Raw genomic sequence first — 13,981 nt, 5'->3', positions numbered from 1 at the left:
TTATGTTGCATTTACTTAGAAACTCAGCGCCCTTTCCATTTATTCTGGTAGTTAATAGGGACATAACTCAGTTAAATTATAAGGTGTCATTAATCTTTAGGAAATCTCTTAAGTGCTGGATGGTTTTACTTGAAATGTGTACTTGGGTGATGAGTAATTTAATGTCATCATGATACGACTCATGAGGTTCATTGTGGATTTGAGGTAAGACAGGCAGAGGACCCTTGTGATGGCTGCTTGGTCGCGTTATAGGACCAGGAAGGCTCATGAGCAAAGGCAGGGAGGGACCGCAGAGCTGCCATTATTCACAGTGGTGCCTCTGCACAGACTGTGATGAACTCCTGTGGATTTTACTTGGAATTTTATCCTCAGACACTTGGGGATTCAGACACTTGGGGAGCCATCAAAACATATAACAATTGTAGAACCAGAGCAACCCACCACAGTTTGGTTCAAATGCATATGGTTTCAGACTAGACCCAAGGCAGCCTCTCTTTTTGAAGAGCTAGATAGCCAAAGAGTTGGAAAGGAGGTAAAGCTCTATCAGAAAAAAAGGGTTTGGAAAAAAAACAAGTAGTTGGTGAAAATTTAGCCCTGTTTTGACTTTGGCACAGTTTTCCCTCTTGTCAGAGGGGTCAGTTTAAGCAAGTTTTGCTTGGGTTTGCAGGACTGTCTTTGTTCAGTCAGTGTAGCCCTCTCTTGCTGAGAGCTAATGAAGGGCTGGTTGCTCTGTGGAGCTTCTCTAGTCCTCAGCCGCCCAGCAGTGATGCAGTCTTTTCAATTACAGCACTTTCAGAAGATTCTTTTTTGTGCTGCTCTACAGCACCACCCAGTCCTCCTTTTGGGTTTGCAGACTTTGGTTAGAAAATATCCACCATCTGATTTGTGGGGGTTTTGTGGTGGTACAACTCCACTGTTTGGAAAAAATGGGCAAAATGCCTCTAAGCAGTAGCAAAATTAGAGACATTTAACTGCAGCTGTCTTGGTTTAGAAAATATGACCCTGTACTTTCAGAGGTAGGGCTGGTTTGCAAAGAAAAGTTTTCTCAGTGCTATTTGCAATTTCTTTGACATTTGAATGTAATCATTACTTCATAAATCCCTAGGGTGTGGTGTTTTTAACAAAGGTGGTGCAATAGATCCAAAGCAGGCTCTCCTGACACGACCAGCCCTGAGCCCACAGGGCTGTGTGAGTATTTTTGGTGAAAGTGATATGGTTTGGGTTGGCTCTTGTCCTTCAGCTAACAAAGCTCTGCTGTGATTCCCAGTCTCAATGCCAGGAGCTGAGGAAGAGGAAACAACTCGAGCTGCAAATCCTTTCTGAATCCATCCAGTGCTGGGAAGGAGAGGACATAAAAACAATGGGAAACATCATCTACATGTCCCAGGTTATGGTGCAGTGTGGGGGAAGTGAGGTGAGCGTGGTGTTCCTTCTTCTTGTCAAAGACCTCATGTCCACATACCTGCTTGCTTCTGGGATAAGTGATGCAAGGCAGCAGCTCCTCTCCTTCCAGGCCACAAACTGATGACAAATAATGCTGATAAATTATTTTATGTGGGGAAAAGCTGTGCAATGGGACTGTGCATGTCTTTGGAGGGAGTCAGGCACCCAGTAGGCTTAGCTTCAGATCTTTGGTGACACACTTTTAGAGCAAAATAATTATCTCAGTGTCATACAGCACATTAATTTTCCTCTTTCTCTCCTGTAACTTACTCTGAGAAAAGTGCAGCGCAGGGGCTGCTGTGATGCCTCACCTCAGAGCTGACCATGCTTCGGAACTAACTGGAGAGATTCCGTGCTATTGGTCCTAATGCATCACACCAGTGCCTGCCATAGACCTTCCCCAGTGGTGCTGAAGCCATGTGTGCTGCATGCTTGGTGTGGGAAAGTGCCTGTTAGCACTGGATTGCTTGCTGTAGCAACTTTTTCCTGGGAAGGGAAGATCTGTAAAACGAACCTGTGCAGCATCTTATCCCAAAAGTCTTTCTTGTTTATGATGTGAGATGCTGGGGGACATAAGGCCTTCTGAGGCACTCTGCAATGATTCGCATAGGATTAGCAGGGTGCAGACAGAAATTTGTGCAGGGAAAACTGGTACCTAAATGAGATGCTGTAAAGAAAAAAACCGAAATAGTTGGTTTGGGATGATCTCACAGGCTGTGATTCCAGCTGCAATACATTCAGTTTGCTAGAGGCAGGTGCTTGTGATGCATTGCAGACTGGATTAACTTAAATTCTTATCCCCTCAGGAAAAAGAGGAGCGGTATTTCTTGTTATTTTCCAATGTTTTGCTGATGCTGTCTGCAAGCCCACGGATGAGTGGGTTCATCTATCAGGTAGGCATGCTTAATTTGAAGTTGCAAGGTGTTTGGTGTAAAAAAGGAAATCAGATAGCTCTTATCAAATTCAAATCCTCTGCATCCTTCAAACTGTCTGTTGTGATGCAAACGCCCCAGGCTGGGAACCAGGGCTTGGCTTTACCATATGCCAAGATAGTCAATGCCTTTGTCCTGATAATTGGTCAAGCAGTATTTCGTAAGTGAATGTTGTGAAATTGGAAAAAAATGAAGAAAAACCTCAAAACCTGTTGTTCTACCTGCTGTTCTTGAGATGTGGGTGTGTAAGGTGTCCTGACCCAGCTGTAGAGTTTTGACCAGCCTGCTGGCTCTCAATCTTGTGTAGTCTCTAGAAAATACTTATAATGCCCATTGCAAAGAGCTCAAAAATTCCACTCCATGAGGTACTACATATAACTCTGCATTTCTTGTGTTTCACCTTTTCCCATATCTTCCAATGGCTGGAATCAGGCTGTTGAGCGCTTGGCCTTTCTCCTGCTGTCTGAAACCATCAGTACTGCCAGGAAAAGGATGCTCTTGTTCTGGTGTGTTATTTGCCATAGCAAAGGAGATGAGAAAGATTTGGGAAAGATTTGACTGGATTTTCTGACTTGACCCACCGTTGGGAGTAAGATGAGTAGGCAATTTCACATGCAAATCAGAGGGACAGGGAAGGCTTTCAGAAAAAACAGGGGAAGTTGATCCTTCTGACTTGACTGTAAAAGGGGTTTGCACCTACTGAAGGGAAAGGGCAGCCGATGAGCCAGGGATGACTCAGTTGTTATGGGAACCTCATCTCTGGAGTTTGACCTAGTTGTGCAGGGAGATCTAGATCCATAAACTAAAGGAAACTCTTCCTGCAGTCTGAAGCCTTTACAAATTAATTTTAAATGGCCATTCCCAAAGAGAAAGGAATCAGCCAAAACAAGCAGAACAGCACCTGCTGGGAAGCAGATGCAGACACTGACTGCTTTTCAATTCTCCCAGGGAAAGCTGCCTTTGACAGGAATGACGCTGACAAAGCTGGAAGATGCCGAAGGGAGTGAGCACATGTTTGAAATTGCAGGTCAGTGGGACGCCTGCCTGGGGATGTCCTTCCAGTCCAAACGGCAGTTGCTGCTGGAAGTCCCCTAACCCCTTGCCGTAATCTCCCTCCTGCTCTTTTACCGTGTGTTGTGTGAGCTTTGAGTGCCTCTGTTCTGTTTGAGGCAATCTCCTCCCAGTGCCCTGGAGCTCTGCCTCTGTCTGCCGTTGGAGAGTGTAGTGTTTCATATGGGACAACTCTCCTGCTCCAGTAGCACTGCTCTGCACTGGTGTAGTCTGTCTGCATCTAGTGGCTATCCCTTGTACCTCTGAACACCTCGTTTAATGACTGATTAATGGTTCTGGTCATCAGGGAGCTTTCCTAGATTTCTCCCTTCAATTTATCTCATTACTTGCACAGTCATTTCATACTCACTGCCTGGGCTGCACTGCAGCAGTTTGTGCTGGTGGTATTAGGTGGCAGGATCCTGTTAATCATGGAAATGTTGTGTTTAATGACTTTTAACATTAAATAATCCTCACACATTCATCTCACCAGTTCCCTTACCATTTCTTGCAGCTCCCGTACTGTCAGTGGTTGCCCTGAGCAAGATGGGCAGCCACATCATCATTGTAGATGTGCTGCCTAGGGACRTGGTTCAGTGGTGCACCTTGCATTACAGAGTTAATGGTTGATCTTTATGATCTTAGATGTCCTTTCCAACCTTAGTGATTCCATTATTCTCTTTCTGTCTCTGCCCTGGCCTTTTTGCAGCCACTGGACTGTTCAAACTGAGGGATTGCTTCTGGCTGTGCTGAGCTGAGCTCAGCTCACCCTGTGTTTCCTCCTGAGTCTCTACCACTTGCTAAAGACATTTATTTAACCCTCTGCCACAGGGAACATGATGGAGCGGATCACTGTGTCCTGCAGCACCAGCCAGGACTTGCATGAATGGCTTGACCACTTACAAAGGCTGACCAAAGGGATGTGCAGCACCATCTCCAAAACACAGTCCTGGAGCCCTCATTCAGTAAGTGTCACCTCTTGGTCTCTGCTGCCTGGGTTCCTTGCTGCTGCCTGAGCTCTGTGTTTTGGCAGTGCACCCTGACACTGAGGTAACCTGGCAGCTGAAAGACACATCCTGCAGTTTGGTTTGTAACCATGTTGTTTTGTACCATTGTACATATATCCTGTTCTATTTTTGTCGCAACTTAGACATGTCAATGTCTCAATGCTTGCCCATACCTCTCYACTTCTCTACGTTGTTTGGTGGTTAACAGTCTTGGTTTGCTTCTCATCTATTTTCTCAGACATTTAGTTCAGCTGGGCAGATCCGTGGCCCTCTGGAACCCCCCAAAATCCTCAAGCCCTGGAGCTTGAGCTGCCTCCGTCCTGCTCCTCCACTCAGACCGTCAGCAGCACTGAGTTACAAAGAGGTAATCATCCCACCTGCCTGTGCTGGACCCTGATTTCACACAATCCCTGGACTTTGTGTCCAGGTTTCATATCCCATAGTGAGGGCACAGAAATGTAGGTTCTTGGGGATGTTGAGAGAAATTACTCTGTCAGCTTGGCCCCAATCCTGCCATCAATGTTGATTACCGTGCTGGGCTTCWTTGTTACAAGGGACTCGAGTACATGTATTTACAGTGTGGATGTTTGCTGTTGGCTGCTGTAGCCAGCACCCTCAGCTGCTGGATGTCACCAGTCCCACATCTGGGTGTCTCACTGAGCCTTGTCCTTTGGCAGTGCCATGGTGGAGCTGCCTCCTCTCCTCCTCCTGCCTTGGTCTGAGCTGTGGAGGGGTGCCTGCTCCCTGCTGGGATGTGTTCCAGCTCCAGCTGTAGCAGCAGCTCAGTGTTACTGGACTGAGAAGCAATACTGCACCACAAGGAAGAGGCAAAAGGCCTGCCCACGTTTCTTGTGTCTCCCACACTGTTTTGGTGGCTGGAGCAGGATGTGGGGCTTGACCCTCCTTTGCCACTCCCCAGAGTGTTACACAGCAAGGTCCTGCTGGGAGGCTGCAGTCCAAGGGATGGCTTCTCCTGCAGGAACCCCTGCCTATGAGTTGGGAGGTGGTGTGGGAAAAACCAAATAGAGCCCGGCTCTGACTCTCACCCTGCACCGCAACTGCAGTGCTCTCCATCCTTACCTCATGTTAAACTTTTCGGATTACTCACCAGTAACTCAGGTAACGTTCCCCTTTCTGAGTGAGCGCTCTGGATCTGAGTCAGGTGCATTTCTTGGTACAGCAGCCCTGGGCATGTCACTGCCCCAGTGGAGATGGGGACAGGGAAGGGGCTTGGACCCCCTCAGCTCTCCCAGCACACAGGGATGGAGAGTGTGGCAGCTGGCAGGACTGTGGGTCTGCTGGTCCAGGTAGAGATTATATGTAACCTCACTGCATCTTCTTCCATTTATTTCTTAAAATTTGTAAAATAATGCTGTTCAGTTGGGAATTAAATTGTTTAAATACCAACTGAGCAGACTGAAAATGACCCATAATCTTTGCATGTTCCAAGTCCTTAGTGGAGGCTAAATAATTTCTTACCTGCATGGTGAATTAGAAATATAGGTAGAGGCTTGAGGTAGAAGAGATGTTGCTGTGTGAAAAGCCACAGACTGAATGAACTCATTAATACCGCGGTYCTTTTCAGTTTCTTGTCCCCTGCCATGCGTAACAGGAATGAAACTCTCTTTGCCAAAACCAGAGGAGAAATTTTTGCCACTGAGGCTTAGCCCGCAAGTCCTGTGCAGTGGGATGCTGGATGGTATCCTGTGAGGTGTCAGAGGACCAAAATGTGGTTTCCATGGGAACAAGCTGTGCTGACTGTGTTGGTAGAAACCCAAGGCCAACCTGTCCAGCAAAGCTGGGCAGGCAAAACCTGGTACCTGGTCAATCCAGTCTGAGCCTGGAAGAGACTCATGGACTCAAGCCTGCGATGACAGATTGAAAATAAATTTGATTTTTGGCCCAAGCAGATCCACATCTGCCTCATCCCTCACTCTGGGATGCTTAATCACTAAACAGAATCTCTATTTCACAGAATTTCGGGGKTTTTTTTGTTTAAAGTAGAGCACAAAATATACAATGCTAACAGCTCCATGCAAGCACCTTCCTATAATGAAGATATAATGAAGGAATACAAATTTCAAAAGTTATTTGTTGGGAAGCGAATGGGAGAGTTTGAGTAAAAGAAATTTTCAGACATTCAGTGTTACTTGTCTTCTCATAGTGTAGGACGGGGTGGCACAGTCTTGTGCGTTTCCTTGTCCCCAGCTGGTCTCAGGAAACCCCAGACCCTGCTTGTGTACCACACCTCACTCTTGTTATTTCCATTGAAATTGGGTCATTTTTTCCTGTTGTGTTTCCAATAATCATTTGAAATGACAGAATATGTAAGTTCTGTGGGTAAAGCGCTGTGTCCAAATTCTGTTTAGCGAAGGGGAAAAGGTTTACAGATCATTTCTTCTAGTACTTCTTTTTTTTTTTTTTTTTAAACTGGCTTCTTTGCATTAGGGGAAAAGGTTTATAACATCAGAGTTCAGGATTTTGCTGGGCAGACCTGCAGGAGAGCCAAGTGGCTCCTTTATTAAGCATCCTAGAGATGGGATCCAAGGATGGGACCCTCCACAGGGTGTGTCGTGAGCTCCTGGACCCTGCCAGTGGAGCAGGGAGGTGTTGCAGCACTGATGCGTGACATGGTCAGCAGCAAGGATGACAGGTCCCCTTTGAGAAGATGGAGCCCTGGGAAATTGTCACGAGGGTGGGCAGGGTGTCGTAGCATCCTGACTGGGCTGGGTTGTGGCCCTCAGGACCAGTGTTGTGCACAGAGCCCAAGTGCTCCCCAGGGCTTGGATGGAGCCAGGCATATGGGGCTCCTGCAGTTGCAAGCACCCATTGAGGCAACCAGCATCCACAGACACCCACTTACTAACTGAGGAGGCATGTTGTCTGTGTGTTTAGAGTGTATTAATGCCCACTCACCCTGCATCTCACATGTAAATTTTCAATTTTGCATGACATGGTGCTCCTTTGCATGTTGATAGTGTTTTAAAACCAGTATGGAGGATGTGCTGCATTAATCACAGGACTAACTTTGAAATGTATTTCAAAATTATGGGTTTAATGGACTCGGTTGATAAAAATCATCAGTCTCTCACACCCATCTTCTCTTTCTTTGCATATTCATTGTAGAGGATGTCTTATATCTTAAAGGTAAGGGTAGATACATCTCTTCGGATTGTCATGGCACAGAATGCTTGTTCCTATTCATGCTTTTTGTGCTTGCTTGACCCTAATTTTGCCTCTCCATATCAGTAAGTTATTATGAGAGTCAGCAGCAATTGGCAAATATACTTTGAGATTACTCTCAGAAAGGATTTAGTATTATGTCACCTAAAACCTCCTGGCATGCCTTTTCTCCTGCTTTAAATCCTTGTTGCATTTAACCTACTAATACACTAATTCTCTCCAAATCAGCAAGACTTGCAACTGCATGAAGGAGATAAAAGCTTGTGTTCCTTACTCATTGAGTCATAGCAAACACTAACTTTGTGTGTGTTTGTCTGTTTTGTGTGTATATGTGTGTGTGTGATTTATACTCTCAAATTGTCGGCATTTAGAAGCAGAGATATTTGCCAACTCTTTCATATTAGAAATCAAGTCAATGGAATAAACCACATTTTCGGGTTTTCTAGCACAGATCACAGAGTTTGTAAGCAGACTAAAATGCTATGAATGTATTTGAATTCTTTGGCTAAAGGATTTTAGAGAAGAGTTGAATTTACTAGAGGATCCTGTCCTGGCCCAAAGCTGCAGGTGGAATTTCCACTGCCGTTCCAGGGAGCAGTGGGCCACAACCGGCACATGTGAAGKGCAAAACACATAATTTTCCCCACGTTTGTCATTGTCTGCTTTCTAGTTCTTTAATGTGCTGTGTGTAGCATGGGTAGCTGCACCAAGCAACACCATGTGTTGMTCCCCGCTCCCAGCTGCCTTTGTTTCTGGCTAAACACAAGAGTCTGTTTCTCTGCAGGATTCCAGCAAAAGTCCAAAAACAATGAAGAAGTTTCTTCCAAAAAGGAAAACTGAGAGAAAACCATCCGATGAAGAGTTTGTTATTCGGAAAAGTAAGTGTTGTCCAGAGAAGCTTTGGCTGCCCCATCCCTGGGAGTGTCCAAGGCCAGGTTGGACAGGGCGTGGAACAACCTGGGATAGTGGAAGGTGTCCCTGCCCATGGCAGAGATTGGGACTAGATGATCTATAAAGTCCTTTCCAACCTTAACCATTCTGTGATTCTATTTTTCTTTCATTTCTGGAGATTTCTGCATTCTCAGTGATCTTCATGGGACTATGAGAATGCCCTTTCTTGCAGTGCAGGATGTGACAGGATGCTCCCACTGTGAGCCTGTGTGCTCCTGAGCATGGGAGGCTTCTGGAAGTGCACCGGTCCTTAGCCTCTCTCAGATCCCTCCTCCCATCCCAGTTATGACTGCCAGACATACCACCACCCTCCTCAAGATTGCTAGTTCACGGTCGTGGGTTGTGGGTGGTCTTATTCTGGGTATGAAGCCAAGGAACTATTTCCAAGTAGTTAAAAACTGCATTAAACTGCACTTCAACGGTCACCAAAATATGTCTGACAGCTGGGAAAAACCCTTACCTGGCCATGCCCAGCAAGTCCTAGGACAGTTTCCATGGGGAATTAGGAAACAAAAAGGTCCCCATCCCAGCAGGGGTGTTCACCTGCAAAGAGGGGTATCCTGACAGCTCCCTAAAGCCCTCTTGGCACACTCCTCAGAGGCTTTACTCAAAAGGCCACGGTCAAGCTGCTGTGCACAGCTCCATGGTTAACTCACTCCCTTGAGAAGATGACATTGAGCAGAGGCTGGAAATAAACACTTCATGTTTCCAAGTGTTGCTCTGGTACCAGACCCCCCACACAAGGGCTGTTTTTCCTGCACATCTCCTGGTGCTGCCTGCACCCAAAGTAAGGCATCCCCCCCTGAGTTTTGCCAAGTTGAGCTTTCACACCGTTTGGTTATGGTGCTCAATGCCACAAATGCCAGAAAATGAAAAGGACCTCGAAAGGGATTGGATAAAGTCCCACTGACAGTCAGCCAAAGAAACAACACGGTCTCTTAAGGGGCCTGTGAGCAAAGACTGATTGAGACAAGACCAGAGTACCTTGCTTTTGTGGCAGCTATTGTTTGCAATGTCTTATAGGTACTGCTGCGCTGGAGGAGGATGCTCAGATCCTGAAGGTGATCGAGGCATACTGTACTGGGGCAGGCTTCCAGCAAGCTCTCAGCTCAGGTGGGCACACAAGCACATTATTTAGCTCATACTCTGCCCATAACACTGATAACCCCTCTGGGAAAAAAACCAGATGTTGCATCATACAGCGCCAAGACTCATGCTGGGAAACTGTGGGGTGTTCAATCTTCRAGATAAGGTAGCTTCATCTGCCTAGTGGTTTAGTTGCCATTGTTTTTCTTCTAAACACAGAGCGAAGCAGGTAGGAGGGCAGATGAGACACTTCTATTTCACCAGTGATTACCTGATGGTAATCTCAGGTTGCTTGTAGCTTTAGAAAGGAAGTGTGAATATTATCTCTCAATCAGCTGTGTGTTTAGGAGCAACCTGCCTCATAAGAACCTATCTAAGATCTTCAGGTCTGGAAATATAACTATTTATCATTGCTAGTGAGATGTCAAATGAAATCACTGAACTATCAAATAATGGTACATAGAAAAAAAAGGGAGCTCATGGTTCTTCAGGGAGCTCTTGACCCTATTTGAATGGTTTCATTTATAAGTCATGATGTAACTATAGATGCAATGAGTGCTCTTGAAAATTTTCCACTTGCTGCTTTTGCTCTGGGTTAGTGGGACGTAGCCGACATCCCTAGACAGCCCCAGGCTGWTGGTGGAGCGGGAAGAGTGAGAACTTCTGTCTCTGGAGTAGCATGGGCACCAGGAAAGATTGCCCCTTTTTTCCCCCTGATGAATAATTCTTGTACCCAGGCTCCCGTAAAGACTCCATCCCCCAAGTCCTTCTTCCTGAGGAAGAGAAAATCATCATAGAGGAAACGCGAAGCAATGGCCAGTTGGTCACAGAGGAAAAGTAAGTGTGGCTGCTCTCCACTTCCAGATAGACCCCTGTGTTACTTTTTGGAAGGGAGTTGAAAACCAATGCCCTCTCCTGCTGTGTCCCCACAGAGGAGTGGGGCTGGTGTCACTGACTGCTGCCTTAGTTTCTGGCAAATAGCCACCAGATGATTTCAGCTGCTATTTTGTTCCTATTAAGGACAAAGCCGCCTTTCCTGTTGCCCTGACATGACTGTATCCCTCTGGGAGTCTGGATCCCCAGTTTATGCCTTATCCAGATGTAGCTAATGGGGTCAGCAAGGACAGAACCAAACAAGTGGCTCTTATTTTTTTAACTACTGATGTACTGGCTGCTGCTGCCCACAGGAGCCTGTCTGGCACCTGCCTGTGAATGCTCCCAGCCTGTTCTGTAACTTCCTCATCTGGATGTGTGATGTGCTGAACCTCTCCCTTTTCAACCCAATCAGTGCATTCCTTTCATGTTTGATTTTTTGCAGCACAACCTCAAGGAATCAAGGCTGCCTCACAAAAGATATTCAGGCATTTTCACCTTTAAAGTCATTGTTATTTATTGCCACAGCAGAAACGAGGAAGCCAAAGCCACAGACTTTTGCGATAGCTTAAAGCAGGACAGGTGTTGAGGTTTGATAAAACAGCCCTGGGTTTTGGACCAGTGGCCTATGAATGCTCCTGGGCTGTGTTTCCAGAGTCCCCTCACAGACAACAGCCTGATGCTTGGGAAGCAGAGTCTGGATGCCACTTTCCTGTCAGCACCTCCCATGCTGTTTTCCTGCACACCAACACTTCTTAGTCCTTTTAATTTTTTTTTTTAATTTCTCTTTTTAGGAGTCTTGTTGACACAGTTTATGCACTGAAAGATGAAGTCAAAGAACTGAAGCAGGTAATTTGGTTGGGTTTGTGCTGGCAGTTGAGTGAAAGCCAACCAGCCTGTGTTGCATCATCTTCAGCTGGTCATTGCCCAGGAAAAGTCTTGCTGATGCTGGTCCAATCCTGCAAATTCCTGGATGAGCAGTAGTTTTCTTCTGGTTTACTTCCCTGAATCACAGAATCATAGAATCTTGAAGTTTTGAAAAGACCTCTGAGATCATGGAGTCCAACTGTCAACCCAGCGCAACCATCATATTCACTACTAAAACATGTTCTGAAGTGCCATTCCCACACATTCTATGAACACTCCCAGGGATGATGACTCCACCACTTCCCTGGGCAGACTGTTCCAGTGTTTCACAACCCTTTCCATGAAGAAATTTTTCCTGATTTCCAATATAAACCTTCCCTGGCCCAGTTGGAAATAACTTCCTCTCATCCTTCATGCCTGAGTGCCAGAGCCAGCAAGAGGAAAGGAGTAGTTGGTCTTTGTGGTAACATGAAACTTTCCCCCTATTCCAAGAGCTCTTCTAACTTGTCTGTTCATTTTGTAGTGTTCTGATGGACATTAGCTCTTGTAGACTCAGAGGAAATATGTCCTCTTCCCTTCAGTCCCAAGTCTGGAGGTGGGAGAAACCGTCCCAGGAGAACAGGGTCCTTCAACCCAAGCTAAAATTAGGTTTCCAGGAGGACGTTTCTGCTTGCTCAGTCGGGGAACTTATGTGCAGGTCTGTGAGGTAGTAAGGTTCTGTTTGGATTACTTGTGGTCTGATCCACTTACGTGCATTCATCTTCACTGGCACTTATCAAATGTCCCTGATATTTCATCACTTCTGAGGCGATGCGCACATGGCATCACATGCATGGGAGTATCTCACTGCATAAAGTGCATGCACATTAACGGCCTCTTTATTCCTTTACTTTTCACCTTGCAGGAAAACAAAAGGATGAAGCAGTGTTTGGAAGAAGAACTTAAATCTAGGAAGGACTTGGAGAAGCTGGTGAGAAGGCTGCTGAAGCAGACGGACGAGTGTGGCAGGGAGGACACAGGGCGCAAGTCGTCTCTGATTGCCTGAATTCATGGATAATCTGCTGGCAGTGGTGTGTGACCTCAGGTGTTTTTTTGGGGAGTGGAACTTGATCCTTTGCCTCTTCTTGCTCCTTATTTTGTTGGTTTGGGGAACTTTCTTACCAAAAAAAAAAAAGAAAAAAAAAAGAGAAAAATAATAGTTTTTCTTCCATCCAATAAGGAAGTAAAGCAGAAACAATCAATCACAACTGCACCAATAAACAAGCGGTCCATGATTCACAATTCATCTGCAGCAACTAATACCTCATCGTACCTGCTACTAGGAGCAAACACAAACTCTGCTAAGTGATTGCTGCAGGTTTGAGCAGCAGTTTCCTAGAAGAAGCTTAAGCACTTTTTAATGCTTTCATTCTTCCCAAAAGCACTGGCACCTATTTATTGAATGAAAACATTATTGAGGTGGCATTGAGCAGAAACCAAAAAAAACGTTATGCTCCTCTTTTTAGAAAATCACAACTGGGGAAGCTTTTCCCATCCACCTTCTTTTTCCCCATTAGTTGACTGTAGCGAACTAGAGCCCAGCGATACTGTGGTTCCTGTGTGGCCTTGATACTGATTAAAATGTGCAATTAGCATGAATACATTTGAACTCCTTGGGGAAGCCAGATCTGGAGCACCTGTCAGAGAGTATGGGAAGGTATTTTGCACAGTGCTGCCTCCTTACAACTCATGATTARCACAATCATGGGGGGGGCTGTTCTGCCCCCCATGCCGTTTTTTATGCATGATGTAGAATTCCTACCCCCTGCTTTATTTTCACATCGTGAAAGGTATCTTAGGAGATTATAGTTTTGCTGTGTTTCCTCTTGCAGGACATGCTTTTCTCTGTATGAAATGTAAACACTGCTTGACAACAAAAAACAACCCCAAATGTGCTGGTCCCCTGCTCCCATCTGCCCGTGGTAGGCTCTCATTCCCAAAGGCTGGGAATGTAGCCAGCAGCAACTTCTCCCCACTTTACCCCAAATGTGCTTTCTGCTAGGGTAAAGGAACTTTCTCTTGGGATAGGGAAGGTATTTATGCTTTGACAAGAGGTGAAGCACTCCTGGGGCAAGGATATGCAACATCCTAGCAGATCCCTGCACAGCTCCTCAAACACAGCACACAGGCAACATGCATATGTATCAGCTCTCCTTATCTTATTTGGTGTTATAGCCTAGTTTAGAACTGATGTTTTCCTTCCTTCCTTAACAACATTATAAAAAACCCTTTCTGTTAAAGTAAATGATAAATATTATTTATCTCACAGGGCAGCATGATCCCAGGGTGTGCAGGAGCACCACAACTCATTACAGTCACATCATTACATTGGCCATGAAGGCCATAAGAGAGGCAATAATCACAAATCCCTCCTTGCCATTAAAATTTATCCAGTATATAGAAAATGGTGTTTAGGGAAATGTAGACTCAAGGTGTGTAATAAGAAACCATCTTGAAGTTATTTCTAGGGCAAAACAGAGTTCTGACTACATTTACCCTCCCCAGAGCATCTCAGCTGGATGGCAGCCCCCCACACCCCTGCCCAGTCAC

General features: G+C 45.7%; 1 protein-coding gene across 5 annotated transcripts in view; it reads left to right on the top strand.

The window, feature by feature from the left end:
• The window catches only part of ARHGEF6 (Rac/Cdc42 guanine nucleotide exchange factor 6), a 36,658-nt gene extending 24,073 nt beyond the window's left edge, over window positions 1-12,585 (top strand). For 2 of the 5 annotated variants that reach the window (XM_057384932.1, XM_057384931.1), the window contains 9 exons: window positions 1,268-1,414; window positions 2,250-2,336; window positions 3,324-3,402; window positions 4,257-4,390; window positions 4,671-4,796; window positions 7,559-7,579; window positions 8,400-8,493; window positions 9,590-9,679; window positions 10,390-10,527. In XM_057384932.1, the coding sequence (XP_057240915.1) occupies window positions 1,268-1,414; window positions 2,250-2,336; window positions 3,324-3,402; window positions 4,257-4,390; window positions 4,671-4,796; window positions 7,559-7,579; window positions 8,400-8,493; window positions 9,590-9,679; window positions 10,390-10,493 (882 nt within the window). In that variant the 3' untranslated portion in view covers window positions 10,494-10,527. Of the gene's footprint in view, window positions 1-1,267; window positions 1,415-2,249; window positions 2,337-3,323; window positions 3,403-4,256; window positions 4,391-4,670; window positions 4,797-7,558; window positions 7,580-8,399; window positions 8,494-9,589; window positions 9,680-10,389; window positions 10,530-11,319; window positions 11,375-12,296 lie in introns of those variants that run through there. The other 3 variants (XM_057384933.1, XM_057384930.1, XM_057384929.1) reach the window with 3 other exon arrangements.
• The last annotated feature ends 1,396 nt before the right edge of the window (window positions 12,586-13,981 follow it).

This window comes from Malurus melanocephalus, unplaced genomic scaffold, assembly GCF_030028575.1.
Source record: "Malurus melanocephalus ecotype Western Australia unplaced genomic scaffold, MMel_1.1 scaffold_758, whole genome shotgun sequence".
Classification (NCBI taxonomy): Eukaryota; Metazoa; Chordata; class Aves; order Passeriformes; family Maluridae; genus Malurus; species Malurus melanocephalus.
The sequence above is the reverse complement of the archived record's forward strand: the minus strand, read 5'-3'. Positions and strand labels throughout refer to the sequence as shown.